This window comes from Glandiceps talaboti, chromosome 5 (assembly GCF_964340395.1).
Source record: "Glandiceps talaboti chromosome 5, keGlaTala1.1, whole genome shotgun sequence".
Classification (NCBI taxonomy): domain Eukaryota; kingdom Metazoa; phylum Hemichordata; class Enteropneusta; family Spengelidae; genus Glandiceps; species Glandiceps talaboti.
This window is the reverse complement of record NC_135553.1, coordinates 22,086,590-22,111,940: the sequence shown is the minus strand read 5'-3', so window position 1 is coordinate 22,111,940 and position 25,351 is coordinate 22,086,590. Positions and strand designations below refer to the sequence as shown.

General features: G+C 36.3%; 3 protein-coding genes across 3 annotated transcripts; all 3 read right to left on the bottom strand.

Annotated features, from left to right (window-relative positions):
* Window positions 1–1,031: 1,031 nt before the first annotated feature.
* LOC144435496 (kyphoscoliosis peptidase-like) lies at window positions 1,032–4,572 on the bottom strand. The gene is made up of 4 exons (XM_078124087.1): window positions 4,377–4,572; window positions 2,501–3,903; window positions 1,884–2,012; window positions 1,032–1,097 (listed from the first exon to the last, which is right to left on the bottom strand). The coding sequence occupies exons 1-4, from the start codon at window positions 4,570–4,572 to the stop codon at window positions 1,032–1,034; spliced, it is 1,794 nt and encodes a 597-aa protein (XP_077980213.1).
* Window positions 4,573–12,089: 7,517 nt separating this feature from the next.
* Window positions 12,090–19,206, bottom strand: LOC144435907 (NHP2-like protein 1). Its single transcript, XM_078124548.1, has 4 exons — window positions 19,090–19,206; window positions 15,539–15,662; window positions 13,142–13,279; window positions 12,090–12,452 (listed from the first exon to the last, which is right to left on the bottom strand). The coding sequence occupies exons 1-4, from the start codon at window positions 19,159–19,161 to the stop codon at window positions 12,322–12,324; spliced, it is 465 nt and encodes a 154-aa protein (XP_077980674.1). The 5' UTR covers window positions 19,162–19,206; the 3' UTR covers window positions 12,090–12,321.
* A 2,284-nt stretch (window positions 19,207–21,490) lies between these two features.
* LOC144434840 (NHP2-like protein 1) lies at window positions 21,491–25,015 on the bottom strand. The gene is made up of 4 exons (XM_078123352.1): window positions 24,894–25,015; window positions 24,238–24,361; window positions 23,149–23,286; window positions 21,491–22,260 (listed from the first exon to the last, which is right to left on the bottom strand). The coding sequence occupies exons 1-4, from the start codon at window positions 24,894–24,896 to the stop codon at window positions 22,136–22,138; spliced, it is 390 nt and encodes a 129-aa protein (XP_077979478.1). The 5' UTR covers window positions 24,897–25,015; the 3' UTR covers window positions 21,491–22,135.
* Window positions 25,016–25,351: the final 336 nt, after the last annotated feature.

Genomic DNA, 25,351 nt, shown 5'->3' with positions numbered 1-25,351 from the left:
ACATACATACATACATACGCGCGCACACACACACACGCACGCACGCACGCACGCACATACATACATACATACATACATACATACATACATACATACATACATACATACATACATACATACATACATACATACATACATACATACATACATCATTACATGTATATTTGGTTGTTAGTTTCTGTGCTGTAAAGCCGCGCCTTGAACGAAAATAAATGCATACTCTATTCCCAGAATATCACAGTTCAACAAGGAAACGTCAAAATGTGCCAAAATTATATCATGCTTAATACGTATAATTACTAGACTGCAATTTTGTCTTCTTCGTTGTGTGTACACCTTTCATCCCGCGTAACAAACCATTTCTCTAAGGCCAAGGGCGCCAACTACGACGAATATGTCAACCTCAGACAATATTACTTGTCCAGGGAAATATAACGTATCACTAGACATACTCAACTGTGAATGGAATATGTTTAGGGCTATGTATGAAAATGATTAAAACGCAAACGTTTGGTAACAAAACTTGTAAAACTATAATGCAATTTTATATCTCAGCTCACTTGTTATTTTGGATAAAATGGACTCAAACTAGACAAGTGTACCTAACGCTGCGTTTCGTCGACTGAGATTGTGTACATCATTAACGAAAATACTGTATTGATATTGATTTTCACTTTCGTGGTACTTCCAGGACTTGACAGATTTTATTATCTTCTCTGATATCAGTTGAACTGAGCTGAACTTAGTTGAACTGAACTGAACTGAGCTGAGCTGAGCTGCATTATTGCAATTACTAGATCAAGTTGTTTACAGAAGAAAAGTCTTGACAATAGTCTATCTGCTAGACCTCGGCTGTTCTTCCGATAGAATACGACACACGGCCGAACATCGCTATCGAGGATGGAACATCGGGCAAGCCCTCACTGCGAACTTCGTTCGCTTATAGTATCGAAAGAAAGCCCGAACGTCTAGCAGCAAGACTATGACAATACCATATCACGCATATTCTTTGAAATTGGGCTGCTTCATCATTATATTGCTGGTCGAACTCGACTAACAACAGGAGAGGTACTAGAAATGATTGGTAATTCCTGAGCCTACATGTCACAATGATGAACAATGTAATATGTAATCATGTATTTGTATTACATTTTGAATAGAATATAGTTATATCCTAATTATTAATACTAATTAATCTTACATGTAGTTGTAAGCTCTGAAAAGAGCATATTAACTTTCAATAGGTTGTCTTTACTTTTTTCTTTCTTAAAAAAAAGAGAATGAGAATTTCGAGTTCACTTATGAAATAACAAATTTGCATAATTGACAGAAACGCCCCCATGTTCCATAACACATCAGTATTTGGACATTTCCTATCACGATAATTGACCTACAATTCATTTCTGAACTTAGATATTTCGATGACGTCATGTAATGAATTCAACTGTTTATCGTTATATACGTCCAAGAAAGTATTTTCTTTACGAATGTTCATTACTAAACCGCCAATAGTCACACTGACACATTTTCGTTTCGGATCTAGTGGTGCGCATTTATTCGGTTTGTAACCCACCATCCTGGTTACTGATGGTTATTGACATCACGAATTAACTATACGTCATCCGGCAGCCAGAAAGTTAAAAACCTTTAACTTAAAATACATGGAATGAATATCAAAGTTAACGTTATTAAGATTTCCATATCTAAAAGTGCCACAACTAGGTGTGTGTGTGTGTGTGTGTGTGTGTGTGTGTGTGTGTGTGTGTGTGTGTGTGTGTGTGTGTGTGTCCGTGTGTGTGTGTGTGTGTGTGTGTGTGTGTGTGTGTGTGTGTGTGTGTGTGTGTGTGTGTGTGTGTGTGAAATAACTGGATAATGGAGTTTACATATGCACCCCGTTGTTTATCAAGTTTTTCTGAACTTAAGCTTGCTAGGCGTGGTTTATCTCCCAGTCGGCCATCTGAGTGTAATACATCCTTCAGTTGAAGTAGTACTAATATGTCATTGAAATTTAACTGGAAACAAATAAAAGACATAAAAGACAACAGAACAACGGGTTTCATCAACATAATCCTCTAAACTCTTTGTAGAGGACACATTTATTGTCTTAACTGTGGACCGATATGAAGAGACTTTAGAAAAACAAAATTATATATAAGATTGTCGTAGAGGGCAGTTACGTTCAATGCGATATGATGTCATTTGGTAGTTTCAGACAACACCTATGAACGGAAGTCCAGTGTTGGTTCTTAGCGGGCCAACTGCGATAAGAGTAGACTTGTCTATCTTGGCCTGCCAGGGAAATCAGCTATCCGTCATAGCAGGTACTATTGTCTATTAACCACGAACCTAAATACTCGTATTGAACAGTTCCCCTAGTTCTCCCGAAATATTCGAATTTGTAGAATCCTTCATCACGTAGTTTGACGTGATAGGTTATGTTATTTCCAGAGCTCGTTTCGTTAATGCATTCATCGGGGATATCATTCTGAGATCGTTTTACATGATATCCACGTTCGATATTCTGCGCATTAATCATTACAATTTCACAAACTCCCGCCGTAGCTTTGAAAACGCAAGAAAGGTTTCCAGAAATTTGAAGCCCTAAGTCACGAAATTTTTCACTTGGTCCCCATGTTCCACTGTGTGTCGGATAAAGCTCTCCAATAAATGGCGATGTGACGTGCACTAACCATTGTCCAACAAATTTACTACTCGATTCACCAGGTTTGGAGGCGAAAATATCGAATTTGTAGTATCCAGTATTTGGAAATCGCATAATAAACGTCGTGAGTTGACTGTCAATATTCCGGTCCATGAAAATCATTTCTGCTGTGTTTTGTCTGGAACCACTTCCATCGATCAAACCGTAACGAAAAACGACATCGCTTTTCGATTTAAGTTTCAGAGTGCATCGCCCAGCGCTAGCCACGAGAGTTGATGAACAGTCACCGTCAACTTCAAGTCCCATGTCATAGAAATCTTTCGTCGGACCCCACACTTTTCTGTCACCATCAGGGAAAAGCTCAGAGGAAACGCCCTGGCAGCGTATTAGGTACCCGGCTCCGAAGAACCAGTCTTTTTCCTCGGTATTTATTGATATACTGAAAGAGTAATCACCGATCTCTGGTAAATTGAAATGAAAAATAGCTTTATAATTGTCTCTCTCGGCATACACGTATTTAGCTTCACTGATGTCTTTATTACTTTCATGGGCTAAATAGTAACGCATATCCGAGCCATTAAACGTTTTCGGTAAGTCTACTGTAATAGTTGTCTCACCGTTGTCAGTCGTTATGATTGGGCTGTCATCATTGTAATGTACCTCATAACCAGACATTATGAATTCCACGTTTTGGCCCAAGATGTTGTTACTAATTACGCTCTTGTTGTTTTTAGTCGAATTCCCAACAACTTTACATTTAATGATACAATAACTGGATGAAGAGAGCTGATCGTCTGCATGCGTTGGGACAGCATATAGAGCAAACAAATACTCCCCTGACTTTGGCAAGAGAATTTCCACGGTAACTTCGTCATACAATGTGTAAATCATTGTGTGTTTTTCGCCGTAGTTCTTCTTTGACTTAAACTCGGACAGTTTACAGGTGTATTTCATCGGATAGGGCGCCCTCAGTTGGATTACGACACGGTTTTCTTCATCTGCTTCAAGGATGCTCTTGTCGGTTGTTAGGAGCCTCATGTCAAATGTGAAGAATCCGCTGTGACGACTCATCTGATTGGTCCATCTTCGAATATCTGAGACAGGGTTCTCTACAAACTGTTCGTAAACTAGACTGATGCCATCATCCAATGGGAAGTGAGTTGACAGAAAGCTATCTGGATCGGCAAGGAAATGACTTTCCCAAGGGCTACCAGTGGTTATATGGCGCTTCTTACTTGATTCTGAAAAAAAAGGTTAAATAAGTACAAAAATGAACCCTTTAAGGTAACAGTGTTTGCAGAAACAAATCAATAAGAATAAGTCATCAATATTTACAACAAGCATCGTCGCAAACATGAACCATGTCTCTCGATAGCAATCATACAAGAAGTTGTTCCAGCAAATGTTTTGTGAGAACGGATCCGGAGAAACTTACTACAGCTTTCAAAAATATGTGATAATAACTTTTCTGATGTGGAAATATTCCTCCTTGAGAAATCAATTTCTTATGCAAACCTACCAACAACTAAACAACTTATTTCATCTTCGATCAAAATAGTGAGTTCTGTATGCAAAATGTTATCTACGAGTTAACTTATTTTGAATTCGATTTTCTACACTAAAACCCCTGGACGACTAATTGTGTTTCTGAATTCAGAACTGTGAATTCCAAATATCGTGTTATCTAGTGCTATATATATGTTGTTTTATTTACCAGAAACTGCTAGATCAGGCCGTGTACAATCACATAGATACCAGTCACCATCAAGTCTCACTTTATTCCACGCGTGCGCTGTTGGATCATTAGTGATATCAGGTAGACCGTATTGGTCACTTTGGAACACGTGACCGGGTTTATAATTCAGTCCTTTGGTAGCACCAGATATTATTTCACAGTCAACGCCAGCCATTCTGCAATTTGATTAAGTTGTTTTTTATTTCACCATACAATATAAAATGGAATGTCCTGTGATACATTCGTATAGCCAACTATAGCTAGAGGTAATACAAACGTGAAGATCTATTCTGTGGGTTATGTAATTATATAAGCTAATACTGAGTACAGAAGACATTTTCTGTAACACATTATACGAGTATAAATCTTAAAGCTTATTGGTTACATACATACATACATACATACATACATACATACATACATACATACATACATACATACATACATACATACATACATACATACATACATACATACATATGTAATAACACACATAACGACGAGAAAATTCAAATCAAAGATATTTAAAGTAGTTGTAACTTACGTGCACATATATTCGAATAAAATAGCATATCCACGAGAGACTGTTTTACCCTTGACAATGATACTGGCTGGTGTTAATTCGACCTTTGACACGTCAGGTGATTTCAGATACTCTACGTCATACGTTACGTTTTCTATAATCCATTGAAACAGAACACGGACTCTTTCTACGTCAGTTTTGGCTGGTTGAATCAAGAAGTTTACCAACTTTCGGTGGTCGTCTTTAAGAAATGCTGGCGCCTGAAATTTGAGTTAGACAAAAATTATGTTTAGAGGGGAAGTGTCCGTATGATGTTTGGTTATCTTTTTTATTAATACTTGTATTAATTATCAGTAATAAAATATTTTGAATCATGCGTGTCTAATAACTAGAAGAGCTCACACTAGGTATTGAGATATGATATAAAATAGCGTCAATGACACTGTAGCACAACTGCAAAGTTTGGGCAAGGTTATCTAATTTGTTAAGGGGTTGAGTATTTGGACAGTCTTGTTGAATTTAGTCACACTCAGCATAATTTATAACGCCTTCCTCAATGAATGTGGTGATCATTGTCTTTGCCTTTGTGGGTTCTATAAGTAATTCAACAATTTGTACCAGTTTTTATTTGTATATCTGTGCTGTTGATCTTGTTGCTTTACTGATATAAGGTATAAACTGGCGCTTTACAGTTGATTACCCCTGACATGACATACATCGGCACAACTACCCAACTACTACTATTACAACTATATAACTTCAATTCCCTGGGGAGCATAAATCCTTCACAAACAACCTTTGTATCCTACCAGATCCCTAAGTATACAAATGGCGTGAGTGTGGCATAAGTATGGTTCAATTCTTGCCTAATGTATTTAGCCCTTCGGAAATAAATGTTACCACATACAGACTGCAGCTGAAACCGGCAACTCGCAGATTTCGGGCAAGCCGTATATATATCTGTTTGATCATCATAAAATAACTGACCATGCAGTAGCCTTAAACAATCCACCATCTAGGCACCCAAATATCCCCACTGAGTTTCACTGCAATCGGTATCAGGCAAGAATCGCTTTACGCCCAAATCACGTCATGCAGTTAATACGTGGTGATAGATATTTAAGTGGGGGGGGGGGGGGGTTTACACCCCTCTGAGATCACCGTAGATTGATATTTTCTTACATTTGTTGCATAAACATCGAGTGTTCCAAGCACTTCGAAATCAGGTATCAGCATTCGTTTTCCCTCCCAAAATGTGTCTTCAATCGTCAAGAATTTCGGCCTTTCATAATTCCTTCGTTTCCCGTCCTTGTTTTTTCCTTCACACTCCATAACCTCTTGAGTTAAAGTGTTCTTCTGTGTTTGATCGCTTTCACTATTAAATGCTTCAGAACTGCCACATCCCATAGTTGCGTCGAGAGTATTAGAGTTCAGATTTCACACTAACTTAGCAGCCCATCGATGTGCTGAAATATGAATTAAACGGGAGAATTTTTAAGACTCTATTAAGATAATTGACATTGAAATACATTGGAAATAATGGAATACTAGCTTTATTGCTTTCAAGGTCATGCACCTGAGAGAAACCCAAAAGTCCTGGAACCAATTAACACATGCTACAAGCGATGCAGTCAGAGTAACCCATAATTGGAAATGTTTAACTTTGCATTTTAGTAGTCGACAGGTATGATATTGGAACTATGAAAGATTTTCGGTGGTTGATTGGTGTATTGGCACAAACGTAAACAAGACTGCCTTAAAATTATTTGTGGTATTGGATAACACTGCTGGGGCCAAAGAAATGTTTTCGCTTCAAGGAATATGATAGTTATACTGTAACAGTAAACATGTATTGATTGTCATAACCAGTCAGTGAAAAACCAAGGCGAAACGTTCATAAAGTATGCAGTTTGAACAACAAACCCCGAATGCATTAATGGTATTGTTTGTGAATAACTTGGTAGCTATATACAGTGACCTTCTTTATTACTAGCATATACGGTGCTCAGCTAACATAATGATAGATCGTGATAAACTGCACTGCAGGATGGGATGATATACAGTGTTTCCCCACAGGTGTTCACATTGGTTACACTCACCAAGACTTATGCCGACATTACTCATCGACACACGACGATGTAGCTATCATATACGTACATATACATACGTTTTTAGTTTCTAAGTCGACCCACGTCTTCACTGTTTCTAGTATACTTTAATAGATTATGTTTAGAAAATCTCTCACCGGCTGTACTGTCAGAATAAGAGCAATGTTGTCTCAGCATGCGTCATCATCACAACGGGAAATAATTGAACTTCTGGTTCTGTTACCACGCGTTGGATCGGAGCAAAAGCAATTGTTGTCTACATACCAAATGGTGGCAGGATATCGTGTACAAAGTAAAAATATCTTTCACATGTATAGCCCAATATGCTAATTTAATCGATACTACAGAGTCCGATTCCACAGTTGCTATACAGTGTATTTCGTTTTGTGACGACACACATATGCACATACAAGAGACCCTTTCAATTATTTAACACCGTCACAGCACCTACTTCGACTTCAATGCTTGCATTATTTACGCTGTAACACGTCAACGAATGGTTAGCCCTATGTGATCGATGAGGGCGCACAGTACAAGGATATTCGAGTACAATTATGAAGTACAAAACAACCCTTTTAGCGACGCGAAGCACCCAGGAGTGTAAGAGAGTATACTGTCACATATGCAAAAAGGTACAAATTTCATGTTGTTGAAGAGAACTATTTTTGGAATAGATTTTGACCAAACAAACATATTTTTGGACCTAATTTGCATATCAGTGATGGGATCATCACCATGTTATTGAACAGTTCTTAGCACCAATATAAACGTTCCCACCAAATTTCAGATCGATCTGACTTTTTAGTTTAATTTTTTTGACTAAAATTGATATTTTTTGACCCAAATCATATACCTTCAATAGTACAAGATCCAGGTATACATTCCATAAACATTAATGGGAATATACATTTGCATAAACAACGATTTTCGGTGATTAGGTAATATCTCAAGAATGAATGATACTTTGATGTTGAAAACCCCTACAACTTGAAAGCCTAGCTATTGAGTAATTTACATAATTAATGATTTTCAGCAATTATGCAGGATCTGAAATGACAAATGCAAACTTCAAAAATTTGATAAATACATTTATAACAAATGAAATTGTCCTATACATCTTTAACATAGCTTAATTTTTCATTCATTCATTCATTCATTCATTCATTCAAATAAATAAGTTTTGTTTTTTTAAAAATTTAGCATTGTCTTAAGAATGTAAGCTACAAATACACACACACACACACACACATATATAATAAATAATCTACTTACCCCATGTATTCTAAAATTGAGCGTAATCGAAACCACACAATTTTTTTAGGCCTAACTATCTATATAAAAGTATACACAGGCCTGTATACAGTTGGAACAATATACCATGTTTCTATATATACACTATACAAACAAGACAAGGGGTGTGACTGGATTGGTCTGTAGGCTCATGCATAACTTTTTCAACCAAAATCACAAAATAATAGTAAAATAACAAAATTGAGTCATGGTAAAATGTGACCCTCCCCTAGCTATTTCCATTTCCTAAAATATGACTCTCCCCCAAACTTCTACCAATCAAAATTTGACTGAAATATATTTATTTCCAGGAGTTCAGTTAGTTTTCATTTCAGCTATCATAGCCTAGGTATACCAAATGTAACAACAAATAAGAATAAAACAAATCAGAGCTAGAAGAAAACAATTCTCTGATGTGGGTATGAACAATTAAATCTAAACCCCTGAATCCTTGAATTAAAGAAAACATGCAGCAAATCTGGGAGTATTCAAGAAATCAACTGCAAGAGTCATTTGGACTTGGTCATGTCATTATACAATATATCAACAACAGATAACATAAGACAGTACCATATCATTGTATTCAATGTATTATCCTGCTGCATAGCAGTACATTTATTATACACACAACACAACAAAGCAAGTGCAAAAACTACATGACTATTCAAAGTTTAAAACTTCCTGAGCCAAGGAACATACAAGTACATAAGTATAGTATACAAGTACATATTAAGTATAGTACACAAGTACATCTGTATAGTTACAGTGTAGGTCCTGGGTAAGGAATAACACACCGGGGGAGAGCATTTGTCAGAATGGTTTTTGACAGTGACTGCCATTTTAAAAGCGTCACAATTTAGTGCACACAGTACTATTGTTCAGATGGTTCCAGTCTACTAGTGTTTTTACAAAGAATGACTGTTTATATTGAGCAGTTTTACAATTGTCAATTTCGAAATTTACATATTAAGTATACTATACAAGTACATGTTAAAAGTGAACACGACTCTAGGAAATAGACACACTTTCATAAACTATGGATTCTGGAGAGTCATTTCATGATTTTACATCACCTGCAAGTTGATCTTGTGCCTTTATAGGCTATCTTTGCTGTGAGACATTGCATCATGGGAGTCAACAGAAATAATATATTCATGGTTGGACAATGAATATTCATGACTCCTGAGTGCTTATTCCCTTCAGTGTGAACCATCTCTACTGTACTTCTACAGTATACAAGTACCATTACATGTGAATGGTAAGGACTGACATCTGTGTGTGATTTTAAGTTTTGAGTTCCAAATGTATGACAAAGGTGTGACATTCATTGATATACCAAGTATTCAAGCTGTAGAACTTTCACAGCTGTCATTGTGGTACAGTCACTGGTTGCCAACATGTGTAATATACTGTACAGCCTGAAATATAGATTGTTCTCCCACAACAATTACATGTTTATACAACTCGCAAAATAACACCGGTGTGTTTGCTTGCTCATGGCAATCAGGAATGAGACAAGGTTCATGCAAAGATATACAATGTGATTAGTGTCAGTAACTTGTCAAAGTCCCACAGGATAGATCCAGGATCACAGATCTCATAACACTATTTACTGACTAGCAGACTACATGTCATAACAATCGAGTGCACTTTTACTTAACTAAAAGTTTATTCTGCCAACATGATAAAAGTGTGTCTCAACCTACAGCAGAGACACTCGCTGTTGTTTTTCTATCAGTTATCTTGTCTTACATTTATTTATCTTTGCATGAAGTCTTCTCTTAGCTCACTTCATTGAAGCAATCACACCGGGTTTTTTTCATCAGTTGTATAGCTAACAGTATAACCCCTGGACCTTGGTCAATAGGGCATTGGAACTAGCCATTTTGTGGCAGATTGTGCAAAAGATAACAATCGCAAAAGTAGTTAACAGGAGAAGAGTTTTGATATTACAACATAGCAAAATATGAATCACTTGCCAGATGTCTCTGCACTGCAAACTGTCTGAATGATATCTATTGCCATGTACCATTTAGGGTCACTGACTAGCTTCAACCACACGAGTCTAATACATTCTATGTAAATTTTTCACAATCCCGACAGTGAAGTAATGTGTATATCTAAACTTGTTATCTCTCACTTTGTCTTGTCAAGCTATTTTTACATTGATTTTTTTGGCCTATGTTGAATTTCTAGGAAATGGCATTGCAAATCTAGCAGAGATTTACATTAAAAAGACGTTATCTGAAAAGTGTCAATCAGTGTGAAAAGAATCCTAGAAATTTCCAAAAATTTCAGTTACATGTAAAATATGCACTTCATATAATTGCATAATGGTGAGGTTAATGTTGATGTCACGACGAGAAACAGAATACTACAATTTACTCTACAGCCAAGTTACTGAGTCACTTGGTTACTTGTAACACATCAATAGAAGAAACAAGTCTTAGTAGAACACATAGCCCCCTCACCTATCTGTACATTACGTGTGGCTGCAAGAATTTCACATATGAATGGATGATACCATTTTCATGCATACTGTAAAGAGATTTATTTTGGAACATGAAAAATTTGGTCGAATGACAATTTAGGATGTGTCAGGTATACTTGAGGATGCAGATCACCTTTCGGGGTTATTTTTCCTGATTTTCTGATATTAATGTTTTGCTTTTGTTTATGTGTTTGCTATGGCAGACTGTAAAGAAAGCAGAAAATACGGATATCTCATTCAGTTAGCTTCATATTCAGTGCAACTGCATGTTGTTGACACGTTTCACAACAGCTACAAATGAATATATGCATAACATATAGGTAAAGTACTTAGTACAAAATGTAGTTTAGTGTGACTTATTTCTGTTGAAAGACCTTCTGTGCATATTCAGCTAAAATAAATTTAATGCCAAAATATATACCGACTACTGTTAAGGTACACCATTATGTAGCCAAGCTGCTAGACCCCGAGGGCTATTCTGCTTACTGGGTGGCACCCACAGGTACTCATTCAGTGAGCTTTAGTCAGCAACCCCAAAACGCAGATCCAAGGTTTTACTACAAGCCTAAAAATTATGCTGATGAGGAACTACATGATTTTTAAAAAGCAAGAACAATTTCTCATTTGCTGGATATATTAAAATCTCTGAATATTGGTAAGCATCGAGTTAAAAATACAGCTGTTACTTCAATTTACGATTTTATGATTTGTATTCTTGTCATGAAAATGATTCATAAGAAACTTCAGAATACATTTTTAAAAATTGAAAATTTTGCATCATAATTCTGTATATCCCTTGAACTTTGTGGAAGACATTAGCCCCATCTAGACAGCACTGAAGATCCTACATGAGGTTGAATTCAGGAGAGTTTGAGGCGTGTACGTGTAGACGCAAACGTATCCTGAACCAGTCCTGAAACTGTCCTGACTTAGGACACCATCGAATGATTTCCTGAAACCCTCCTGAGTATATGTGCTGTGTGGATACGTTCTGTCCTGAAAGGCTTCTGACCTCCTGTTGTATAAAACATAACAGATTTGCAGTTTTCTGCTAACCCCATTTTGTTGTTTTAGTTGATAATTATGGTTCCTAGTCCATTGTTTTTAGCAATAAATCCCAAGAAATTGTGTCTCAATAACACAAACAAAGTTTCATTAGGTCACAACATATTCCTCAGGAGCGAATCAGAATGGGTTCAGGAGGAATTGTATGACATCTATACCATAACCTTATTATGGTCATAGACATAAACACAGCTTACATCAGGTAGGACTGCCTGTGGTAGGATTATCCTATGTCTAGATGGGGCTACTGACTTATTCTGTACTTTGGTTCACACATTGGGAGTCACTCTGATTTCCTGGACCTTTCAATTTGATCATTTCAGGAGATTTGGTCTTTGCTGGGACTGGTTAAATAGCGACAAACTAAGTTTTCTATCATTTTTACTATCTAGCTATAAGCAGCAGCAGAAACAACTTTCTGTTTAACTATCCAAGCTCAATGGATTCTCAGATAAACAGCTTTTGAAGTTTCTTCTTCAAAGCCCGAATACTTGGCTTCAAATGCGATCCTGCATTGACAATTACAGTACAGGCAACAACATGACGACGAGAGGACATTCCACAGGCCTGACCAAGAGCTGTCATAAAATAAAAAAATATTAAATCTTTTAATTTACAGATCAAGGCATTTTGTACCACTAATTGCTGAAATCATTTTAATGAAGGGTACATCTTTTTGCAAACTTATTTCACCTATAGGTAGTCCATAGAAACTTTCATGTTAAGAAACTTGCTTACCAGAAATAATTAACCTCCAGATCACCAGCTGTAGTCATCTTTAGAGTTAGTTATTAATAGTTAAATCTGCTGCCTTGGAAATCACTATTTTTCAAAAAGCATTATGAACTTATGATGACCATTTCATTTCATGTATACCATCTAGATAGATGTTTAACAAATTTTATTTTCTCATATCGAAAGAAATAACTGTGGTTCATACCAATTTTGAACTTAAGTAATTTAACTATCACAGTCTGTGCTAAGTCATTGATCTGACAAACATATACGGTACATACATGTATCTATCTATCTGTGCTCAGTCATTGGCCTCACAAACACACATGATACATACCTATCTTTACTAAGTCTTCTAAACCTTGCATTGATCTGACACACATACGGTACATACCTATCTTACTATATTGTAAGTCTTACCTTATTTGCATTGATCTGACAAACACATACAGTATACACCTATGTGTGCTAAGTCATTGATCTGACAAACATAGACAGTACACACCTATCTGTGCTAATTAGTCTTTCTTACCTCGCATTGATCTGACAAACACATACGGTACACATCGGTCTTCACACAATAGTGGTATATGCAGTATGATTTCAAATGTCGATGCATCAGCTGCCATCACTACAAATTCAGACATACCACGATGTACCGTCTTTGTTGCTGAAGAAAAATACATTTATAATATTTACATGAATGTACAAAGCAACGAGGGCTACTGAAAATCAAGCGGGATAAGTAATCATTTCTACTATGATTTTAGATACTCTTTTGGGAAAGCTAGCTTGTCTCTCTTTTCTGTTACATTTTAATCACCATAGCTTTGTGCACAGACTATGGTTGGTTGATATTTTATTTCGCTCACACCATAATTTTACTTTTACCTAAAAATTATAAGTCAGTGGTGTATAAATTGGTGAAATATTGATGATCACAGAGAACATATGGATGTGTCAGTATGACCAACTGTAAATTCTGAGATGTCAAATAATTTGTACACAATTTTGGTTCTCCCTGTACCAAAGGAGTGCTTGCTTCTAAGAAATTAGTCTAGTTCCTATAAGACGCGTTACTATTACTACAATCATCTCCACTCGCATCATAATAGGGAAAGTCGTTATTCTAACACAAAAATCTGTGCTACTCCAACTGTGTTCATATAAACGTGATGATGTTATCATGTCCCCATGTGATTTTAGTTTCAGACTGGAGAGGTAGAGTTCGGTTAATGAGCAATTGTCTAAAGGAACAAACCAACTGCAACTGCCTCTCAATTGGAGATGGATTACTACTGACATGAGTTGTTTAATTTTTGCCCAGCAGGGGTAGCACAAATTTTTGTGCTAGAATAATGACTTTCCCTACATGTGAGTGGAGATGTAGTAATAATCATAAAGTGTCGTATAAGAACTATACTACTAATAAATATTCATGAGCTTTCATATTCATTAGGTAAGTCCCAGTTAGATTACAATCGTGTACAATTTATGTAAATAATGGGACTGATTAGAAGCATACTGCTGAATATCCCATAATTCTTTCTGATTTGTATCCTCAGACATTAGCTCTTTCATTTCAGTCAAGTCTCACCAGTGTACACAGTTTTTTGTAAAAAACATTTGAAATTTTGTCAAATTACAAGTCAAAATTTTCAGAATCATCATTATTTTCTCCATTTTTTTCTAATTATAATTTTTTTTTAATTTATTAAATTATAATAATTATTTAGTAATGAAATTTCTACACACAGAGTCAAAATATTTCTTGGAAGCAGTCTCAAATTTTTGCCGACGTCTCACCAGAATCGTCAGGGGTGTACTACAATGGGCTATTTGTCAGGTGTCTCAGAAGAGACACGTGAAATGAAAGAAACAGCCAAGACAAATAGCTCATTGTAGTACACCCCCTGATGATGTTGACGATAAGTCAGCAAAAAATTTGGGATTCCTGTCCAAGAAATATTTTGACTCTGTGAGTAGAAATTTTCATTTGTATTATTATAAGTATGAACCCAGAGTCCATGGACATTCATTTTCATATAATAACATTTCCAACATTCTTCTTCATTTCAGAAAAATACTTATCATGTATGGGTTTGTCACTTCTAACCTTTGACCCGAAATGACAAGGCCCCTTAGGTAACTCATATTTTCCTTGGCTGAACAAAGTAAAAATGTTGGTGAAAAAACACAATACAAGTGCTAACCAGCTTGTCATCCATCCTGCATAATGTTGTTGACAAAATGTTTATTGATCATTATTATACAGAAGATTTCACTGCAATATATATTATGCAATATTTTCTCAAAGCTGAAAGGATACATTACGATTTAATTATTTAACAAGGCTAGTTTTGAGAAAAATTATGACAGGTATATTATAATGGCACAAAATAACCTACAGCTGTTGACATGAAAGCAGTAACTAACAAGCAGAAATTATGACAAACAGGGAAAGTAAACAAGTGATTCAGACTTGAATTAATAACACTTGGCAAAGCATGTATTAAGTACAGAGACATGTACATTACATTTCACAATTTCATAAGAGCAGTTTTATGGCCTCTTTATGTGTACATGAAATGCCAGGGGAACTTGAAATTTGTTTGTGAGTGTGCGCTGTTATGTACAGAGGCCATAAAACTGTTCTCATCAAAACATGAAAGTCTCTGTAGTTCCAATATGCCGTGCCAAGTGTTATTAATCCAATTCACCTTTCACTTTTGCTGTGTTACGGCTTGCATATCGACAGTTGTCTAAAACTTGCACACACTGAATGCATGGATGGTCATATTTACCGTGTTTTTTAATTTCCATTTCATTGACTTTTCTATTACAGTTGCTCCTATCACAAACTAATTGACTGCTGTAATGCATGATATATATCAAAAGTGGATAAAGTAATTTTGTAAAGTGTTCTTACTTTCATTAATCCCCTTCTTCAACTGTCTGTTTTCATTCGTTAGTTGTACCATGTCCAATATCTCTTCCGTCAATTCAGGATCTGCCAATGGGTAGGCATTAGGATTCAGTTCTTGTTGTTCTGCCTACAAATAAATTAATCAATGAAAATGAATTAATCACTCACTAACTGCATATCATATGAATGTTACTTCTAGTGGGCTTTTTCACATCAAGTTGTAGGAATCCGAGGAGGGGGAGGGGGGGGGGGGGAGGCGGGCGCTACTCACCTACATGTAGAAAGTGGTGGTAACCCCTTTTCAGACATGAACAATAGCAAATTATCTACATGTGTACGTGTTTTCAGACAGAATATGAGTAATGGTAGTCTAGAGGCTATGAACCAAAATTATTCATGCAAATGAGTAAACCCCCAACTATTACAATGATGTAAACAATGTATAAGTAGCATCCTGAGCTGACAAAGGTACCAAAATTGGACATTATGTAAATGCTTCCAAAAAACAATAACATACTATTTGGCAGAATTCTGTAATTGATTGATGTGTGTGTGTGGCTATTTGAATGTTAAATTTCATCTCAACACCTCACTGAGCTAGACACGAGAACTGATTTGAAGCCACGTATAGTCTCTAGACTAGAGTAATGGCAACCCACAGACTTGTCTTGGTAGTTCTGTAAACCACTGTTTTACAGAGCTATAGTAACAGTTTACACCAAGACAAGTCTCTGGGCTAGAGTAATAGAATGTGGCCCCATGCAAAAACAATGTTATTTATCAATCTTTGGTATAAATTAACCCCTTTCAGCATCTCAGACAAAACATATGCAAAAAGCACAACATTTCAGACTTGTTCGTATACATACACATACCTGTACACCTGTTTACCCCTCCCCAATATAAATTCATTTATGTGCCTGCATATTAGGAAGTAATAATATTTTTCATACATAAATTCAAAGAAAATATGGCAAATGTAAAAGGCGAAACAATTGTGGCATAAAGTGACTTAATTTTATTGCTGCATTGGATTATGGAGTCATACAGCATTATACTATGGTCATAACTCCTCTATTTCTTGGTATTTAAAAACAATCATTAAAAATTTATTGCAAAAGTTCAATATTATTAGAAATTTTGGGGTTATCATGTTTAGTGAATCATAAGTACAGATTTGTTAGGTATAACAGCCAGTGAATGTAGACAGCAAACAATTATCCAAAGTATAAAAAATACAATGGGTAATTATAGTGATCAACCTTTCACAAATTGATGCATGGTGAGATATATATATATATCACTACACGTAGGACTACTCCCTGCATATCTACATAGGTAAAGTACTATTTCAACCAGTATTAACTGAATTATATGTACTTATTTGGAAATGACTACATGTATGATAACATTATCTTACAATTTGACCGTGAACTGGTGTACTAAGATAGTAAACTGGGATATGATAGGGGGTGTACACCAATATCAAATAATTTGTTATCAAATACTGTTGTCTATGACTGACATGTACAGGTATCAGATCTGCATTTTATCAATATAATAACCACTGCTAATTTCTCTAGAGAATTTTTAATATTGATTTTCTATCTTAAATTTCAACTGAAATACATATTAATGTTTCCAGTTTAATAAACCACACAGAGTTTATACTTTGTCAGACACATAATCCATTAGGTGCAAGGGTTGGGGTGGCAAGGTATATGTGAGTTGTCATGGCAACCAAACACCTAGAGTTGTAACTATGACCAATCAAAGGTGATGTAACTTTTAGAAATTCTATTATGTATTAAGGAACAAAGTCACGATTTGGTGGATTTGTTTTATAACATCTTCAATACACATTGCAGTGGCAGTTGACGCTTTTGTTTATTCTGCAATTCACATTGTATAAACCTGTCCTTGTATACAGCCATGCATGCAATTTCTCTTTTGTTTAGTGTATATATTATTACAAGGATAATAAATTATGTGGTAGTTGCATACATGATACCTTGTGGTACATACCTCATAGATTTCCATGCCAAGGTTTTACATGTAAACTAATGAATTTAAGATATTGTTTGCTTTCACGACTTCAGCTACCTATTGACGTCATCTTTGTAATCTCAACATTACCTAGGCTATTAAGGTAATATTGTCTGTTGTCTATTAACAATAACATAACATTTCTGCTATCTATGTCAATACTGTCTGTTATCTATGAAGGCAAAATGCCACTTCTATATATAATACATTCAACAGGCTTAATTATTTGTATTAAGACATTGCCCTTCATGCATAATGTTCTGTGGGTTGTTTTTTTGCTTTTGTTTTGTTTTATGTTATATGTTTTTAAAACACAGTGTATATGTTTTCTTTGGTCCACAACCTGACTAGTTTGAACAAACTATTTTTGTGGTCCAGCCAGGAGTTTAAAGTTATTTTTTATTTACCTTTCATTGCTGATGTATTTACTTAACTAATTTGTTTTCCTCACTTGATATGTCAATTTTGTTTTCTTTTTGACTCCTGGCAAATAAATATGTGTGTGTGTATATATTATCACAGGTACTCGAATCAATCTGTATGATTGGGGGACTCTTATTCACTATACATTAAAAAAAAAAAATCATACATTGATTCGAGTGCCTGTGTATATTATTATCTGTTGCCTATGTCAACACTGTCTGTTACCTATTACAGTAACACTATGTTACCAATGTAAACATTGCCTATCAATGTCAACACTGTCTGTTACCAGTTAAAGTAACATGCCTGTTATGGGGTCTGTTACCCTTGTCAATATTGCTACGTTACCTAGGCTATATAGCCACTAACTAAGGACGGTCGCGGTATAGCCATAGACGCTACCTCACCGCCGGGTTTGCCTCGAATCTTTCATGAGATGCATGAACTATGTCTGCACAATGTTGTGTATGTTTAACGCCCCCCCCCCCCCCCCCCACCTATGAGGCACATCGTACGACGTTTATAAATATAATTATTATTATTATTCTTTATTTCAGGCCAGCGGCCCATACAAATAAAAAGAAAAGAAAAAGCACTAAAATGTAACACTGAAGTGAAAACCTTCCATAAATTAAAGTCTAAAAAGTACAAAAAGCACTAATAAAGAATCGACCTAAAGTGTTTCCAAAAGTTAGAATGGAAATAGGAATAATGAGTTACCCACTAGCGTATCACGTGACAGTAATACAATCACATCCATAACAAACACACCGTCTCTCTGAAATGTCACGAAACCAACAAAGCTCTATCGTGAAAACTATAAGATAGTCCCTTTTTTGGTGCAGGTTTTACCGCACTTGGTTGGTTGATCTCTGTGCCGAATCTGTCTTAGAGGTAATTTGATTTCTACGTTCGAAAGGAACACGTTTACACCTGCTTGCATGCCTTGGTTCGTATACATAGTGTACGCCATTTTCAGGCAAGGCGCAAAACGAAGAGGAAACGCATTATTGCCATTTGTGTTATACACTACAGTATAATAATTGGCGCATGTAATCAAATATCTAACTAAATGTTCGTCTTACCATTTTCGGGTCTTGGAGCTTGACGTTATCAGTAGAATTCGTTGTTTTTCTCCCCTCGGCTCGAAGCGTCATGGAGGATACAGGTAACCAAATAGCGAGTTGTGTGGAGTAACGAACTCTTCAGTTAGTGTTTGGACTTCTGTCGTACTTAGTTCTACCAGGGGGTGACACAGTGCTAAAGTCATTCTGGCTGAAGTCTAAAGTGTGAGTTGTTCGTTGACATTTTTGCAATAATACGTAGCAGATTTGTTAAGTTTAGGGATAATATGAAGTGTGAACGTTCTATTTCAAAATATGAAAGCAAAAGGCAGTTTAAATCTACATTATTCAGTTTTAATTGATGAGTTCAGTTGCTTGAAAGAAATAGGGTATGACTTACGGGGGGGGGGGCACTTTAATATGAAGTAGCTAGTACCACACATGGGTAAACCATTAATATCTAGGGGAGGGCTGGAGAAATTGGAACCAAAATCTATATACAGGCCTGTATACTATTGAAATAATATACGACGTTTCTATATGTATTAATATTATGTGTGTTGTTTGTATAGATAGCATATATAGAAGCATAGTATATAATATTTGTATATTCATGATAAGTGTCTCACTGAAGAGAACAATGCTCGATGCAATATTAGTAGCAGAGCATTATAACATTGTCCAAGAGTTTACAATGATATTTCATTTACCCATGCATATTTTGTTTATTTGTAACATGGTTCCTGGGCTCCCTGTGGTTCCCAGCATGTATTTAATTATGTTAAGATGATGTCTGTTACTACTTTTGTGAAGCAATTTCTGATCAAAATATTTTCAACTACTTTTGTGAAACTATTTGCTGGTTTTCTTTGATATGTGCAATGTAGAACGTATTGGAGGTGGGTCTATTCCAAATTCCTTGATATCTGTAAATATCTTACATAATGGTGAATTTTATGGCAATTTGTTTCAAAATGTATTTTGTACTTTCTAAAATTGCAATTCGGTTTTTTCCATTGGTGTGTCTATATTTTACAAGCCTAGGTTTTGATATGTTCAGAATTGCTCATGTCTTGTGTGGTATTGTTTTGTAGACTATATTAAGGTCTGGTCATTGTAACTGACTGGGGTGGTGTTTTTGTTGGGGTCACTTCGAAAAATAGTAACACTATTATTGTAAGACCATGTGTGCTTTATATATAGAGTGATGTCAAAATATGCATGGGGTGAGGGTCATTTTGGAGAATAGGGTCGTTGTTGGGGTCAGGGGGGGGGGGCAGTGAGGGTGTTACATTCAACTCCAAAAAATACCCCCAGGCTGTATCTATAACTTTTTATTTTATAAAAAATGGCATTTTTATTAACATAGTATGTTGTTTGTAAACTTCACACATTTCACTTGTCTAAAATGAAATTTTGAAGAAAAAAAAATAGTACATAGTTTCCCATCCAAACTTTGATAAGGATGGAGCAACTTCTAGCAGTAGTGGACACACATATCAGCATAGAACGATTAAACTTTGGAAGGCCAGGGTATCAATCCCAAGTTCTCACAATAGTGTTGTTATCTATCAGTGGGGTCACAAGGATTATTACATATGTATCTGAGATTACTTATACCACTGCACACACATACTAGAGGTATTTGCACTGCAGTGCAGTCCCGAAACCATTATTGCATACCTATATGCAAATGAGAGCACGATCATTCCTTGCACATCAAATCACATGGTCACGCAGTCTGGGTTTTACAGAAATTTGCCGTTTTGGATAAATATATGTGATAACAGAACCTCATGCCACATGTCGGTGCGGGTACTTGGGTATCTGCTTTCATGCTTGCAGTGTTTCCTGCTGCATTTTCATGAGCTATGCGCATCAAAGTGTGACCAGAGAACACTGCACCACGCACTTGTACAAATACCCTCCTCTTCCCCAGTACACCACACTCGTACTTACATCACAACCTCCATACATATTACATGTGGTTATTTTGTGTTCTTGTCCAACTCTGCCAGACAAGTTTTACAAACATGCAAACATGGCCTTGGTCGCCGTCGGTCGGTCGGTCTGTCTCTCTCTCTCTCACTTCATAATCCAAAAGTGTAAGTCTTGCCCAAAAATGACATGAGATTCCGTTTACTTAGTTCAGACATTGTCATAGGTGGCTTGTCTCCACTAATCTTCAGTCTTGCTATTACTTGTAGTGTAACAGAACAATCCTGTTTCTCCCAACTTGTATTTTTTTGTGTACAAACAAATGTCATCTTGTTGCTGTCATATCTGCTATCTACAATTGTATAGCCGATATGACCTTACTGCACTGACCTCACAAAATACAAGTTTGGAATAAGTACTAGTCAATGAGTCATGACCAATGTCATGTGGCCAAAGAAAATATCCAACATAAGGAATCAAGTTTTGGGAAAATGTAACTTTATTTGTGTGTTTCAATTAGTACGTGACAAAATAATATATAAAGTTATTTGTGTAATACATGTTATACAAAAATGAACAACATTTTTGGCTTCAGATACTGTAAAACACATTACTGATTGTAGCTTCATATCCTGAACAAGACATTATCACTGGAATAAAATTCTGTTTGTTTGAAGGCAAATATCTTTAAACACATAAAGTAAAACAGTTCTATTACATATTTTTTTTTTGTAAAAAATAATGTATGTCAAAAACATAGTCTAAACAGACATTGAAAAAAAAATGATATTCAATGATGTTATCTGTACTTGCACTTTTTTCCATACTTTTGTGTTGGTGATGACTGTATGTTGTATTTCTCTAAGCTGCAATACCCAAATCTGAATCTTTCATTCCTTGCAACTCTTGATAGATAAACTGTAGTACTCACATAATCTTGATTGTTGGCCTAGCATAAACATGATACAAATACCGCCAGTCCAAACATTTTTGTATAATTGCAAAGAATAAAAGTTTCGATAAAGCTATTGGAGATTTATTTCACAACGATAAAGTAGTTTTCAGTACCAGTATTTGAGAACATGTCTGTTTATTAAAAAGCTCTAAAAATTTGTATTCTCAGATATACTCAGATAAGCAGTCGTTCAATATTCTGCTGCAAGGCTCTGATCTGTGACTTCAGCTGGGACCCTTCGTTGATGGTCACTGAACACGCAATAACTGGACGAGATACTCCACAGGCTCGTCCAAGTGCTGTATGAACAAAAAATAAGATAAATCCACCTGAATCCATGTATGCTGGAAGGATTTCAAATGTGAACACTCAAAGAATCACATACGATGACTGTTGAGGTTTAAATACTGTTACGTTAGTTTTTAATAATAATAGTAATAATGGTAATTTTTAGTGTTTTCCCACACTGCTCAATGCAATTTCTACCGCTGGTATGGACCTAAACTGGCACAATGGCCCTTAACACTTCCTCAACTCCCCATGGAACGTACAATCCATTGTAGCCTCTTCAAGCACATAGGATTAAAGCATTCACATAGTAACCACTATCCTACCAGGTACCCAATTATACAGCTGGGTTGACTACAGCAAAATTATAACTCACATCTTGCCCAAGGACTTTAGCCATTCAGAAACAAGTGGCAGTGACGAGGCTCTGACCAACAACCTGTAGATTCCAAGCGAGTCACTCTAACCATTTGACTATCATGACTTTATAGGTTTGAGGTTTGACCAATCTGATTAAAATTTGAAATTGTGCCAAATTCACTACATCGGATTTTAATCAGATTGAGGTTTGACAAACTTGCTGAAGTGCAATAAATATATACATGGAAGGAGGAGGGCCACACATTTCTTTCCCTTCAGCTGCCAAATAAGAATGATTGAGTGTTTTGTCTGACATTATTTGTACAACAAATGTATATAGAGTTTTAGTGCTATATGTTATGAGCTGGAAATGTGTTTCATTTATGAAATTATATCACAAAGGCCCTTTAACAATTATTCCCCATCGTATGTGGTGAGTGGATACAACACTAAAGTGCATCTAGCCACTTTCACCATCAGATTTTAATCAGATTGACTTCTACCATATAATTGTCCTGTTTATTGTTATCACTTCTTACCTTGCCTGGATCTCACAAATACATACGGTACATTCTTATCTTCACACAACAGTGGTAAATGAAGCAAGATTTCCAATGGTTCTGTATCAGCTGCCATTACAATAAATTCAGATATACCACGATTCAATGTCTTTGTTGCTGCAGGAAGAGAATTAGTGAACACTTTAGAGTTGGAACTGAGAACACAGTGCATGGAGTTTGGAGGTTTTCTTCTCAGTTAACCTGAGGTACGTGTACTTTTACTAACTTGCAGCACTTTAGCTTGTTAAGGTTCATGAAAATATAGCTACAGATTACATGGTACCAGTTATTTGAAAGACTAGCTTTAGTACAATTCACTCATTGTGACTTGAGCTTGTGGTGGTGGTGGATGGGTGGGGTGGGGGTGGGGGAGTTTAATTATACATAATACATGGAAGAGAATAAGTGAATACTTTAGAGTTAGAATTCTGAAATTCTGACATTTTTCTGAAGTCTGGCACAACTAAAATACTATAGAGTGACCCTTGACAGCAAGCTTGCTTTGAATAAGGTTGATAACTTATTTGCAAACAGATTAGTGATCATGATTGCGTGTATACATGTATCTGCATTTAGCTCTGGATATTTATTGCACACAGATTTTGGCTATAAAAACCAGCCATACAAAATCATTAAATTCAACCTAGATCTTGTGTGTTCTGTCATTTCTTGTCTAACATTCACTCTCGCTGTAAAATGTACAAGAGCAAGTCATGCAAACAGACAGTTCAATAATGCACATGCACACAACATTGTGCATGTTTACACTGCAGTCATACCGTGCAGCTAGAGTGAACGTTAGGCAAGAAATGACAGAACAGACATGACGTAGGTTGAATTTAGTGATTTAAAGTTCATTTCTGTACGTTTTACGGTCATTATCAAGGGTATGTGGGGTTTTTTTACTGAAAATCCATGCACATGAAATCTGTGTGCAATCATGGGGTTTTAGATAGGGAAGAATCTTAGCAGGGTCGTTGAAGATGTGTCGGAAACCTTGAAGCATATATTTCCAAAGCGAATCTGCATTGTAAATATGGAAGTATGTGTCTGACTGTGACAATTTACCTTCATTGGCCCCCTTTCTCAACTGTTTGTAGTTTGATGCTTGTTGAATCAAATCCAGAATTTCCTTGGTCAGCTGTGGGTCTGCCAATGGGTAGGCTTTGGGGTTCACTTCTTCCGGTTGAGCCTGGCAGGAAAGTATTAAATCGTGCAAACAGTAGTTAGACAGAGGAATACAATCTGATCATGCAAGTGGTGGCAATGAATGAAGTTGATGGCCATGTGCGGTGTGCATACAGCCTCATACATATTACAGTTGCACCCTGCAGCACCCTTGGGATTATTCGAAGCCCAATGGCAATGATCAAACACATGTGGGGGTTACATTGTCCAATTTTGCATACAAAAATGACGCTACGTGTCAAGCCACGATATCCAGTCCTAAGTCAAACGACTCACATTGTTAAATTACGATCCGGTTTGGTTTGTTAAGTTGCATGGACATTCCTGGCCTGACCCCCAAATGTGTGATTCGGCAAATTCAGTACCGCGGTACCGATAGTCGATACCATTGTCAACGTTCAGGACCATACGTTTACCCTTCGTCATGCGCCATGTTCGATCAGTCATGGTGGACACAAAAAGCGTCTTGTTTTCCCAGCTTTCATCGAAATGTGTGTTTAAACTGGCGACAATTATGCAGTCAATATTAAACTTACCATGTTGATGATCTAAATTACTTAATGTTATCAGGAAATCAAGTAAGTTTCGTCCTCTCTGCTCGAAGCTTCACGGAGGGTAAAGAAACCAAAACACACGTGCAACTAACTATCGATAGCTGGCCTCGTTTTGATAGAAAAGGTTAAAGGTTGTGTTTCCGTTGTGAAGACGCTAACAAAGATTTTGTATGTTTACAGTATGTACTATATGTAAAAACAGTTCTTTTTTAAACTCAACATTTAAAATGATAATTCCGTGATATTTTAGCATATCTAAAAAAAATGATTTCTTTCCCAGCCCAAAGCTAAGATGCCCTTTGACCTCGTCATGATCGTCGTCTGCTGCTTCAGAGTATATCCCGCCACAGACGTAGGACAGAATTTTTCTAATCTTATAGCAGTGAACCACCGCCTGTCACTCTAAAACACGAATTATCATTCAAAAGCTGTATTTGTAA

Bases quoted from the DNA above. Each gene is read 5' to 3' on its own strand.
- LOC144434840 (XM_078123352.1), bottom strand. The intron at 23,287-24,237 runs GTAAATTGTCAC...CTCTTCCTGCAG, and splicing joins GAGAAAGGGGGCCAATGAAG to CAACAAAGACATTGAATCGT. The intron at 22,261-23,148 runs GTAAGAAGTGAT...TTGTTCATACAG, and splicing joins ATTTGTGAGATCCAGGCAAG to CACTTGGACGAGCCTGTGGA.
- LOC144435907 (XM_078124548.1), bottom strand. From the start codon at position 19,161: ATGACGCTTCGAGCCGAGGGGAGAAAAACAACGAATTCTACTGATAAC. The intron at 13,280-15,538 runs GTAAGAACACTT...ATTTTTCTTCAG, and splicing joins GAAGAAGGGGATTAATGAAA to CAACAAAGACGGTACATCGT. The intron at 12,453-13,141 runs GTAAGAAAGACT...ATTTTATGACAG, and splicing joins GTTTGTCAGATCAATGCGAG to CTCTTGGTCAGGCCTGTGGA.
- LOC144435496 (XM_078124087.1), bottom strand. From the start codon at position 4,572: ATGGCTGGCGTTGACTGTGAAATAATATCTGGTGCTACCAAAGGACTG. The intron at 2,013-2,500 runs GTAAAACGATCT...ATTTGTTTCCAG, and splicing joins ATATCGAACGTGGATATCAT to TTAAATTTCAATGACATATT. The intron at 1,098-1,883 runs GTAAACTCCATT...TGTGACATGTAG, and splicing joins ATAAACAACGGGGTGCATAT to GCTCAGGAATTACCAATCAT.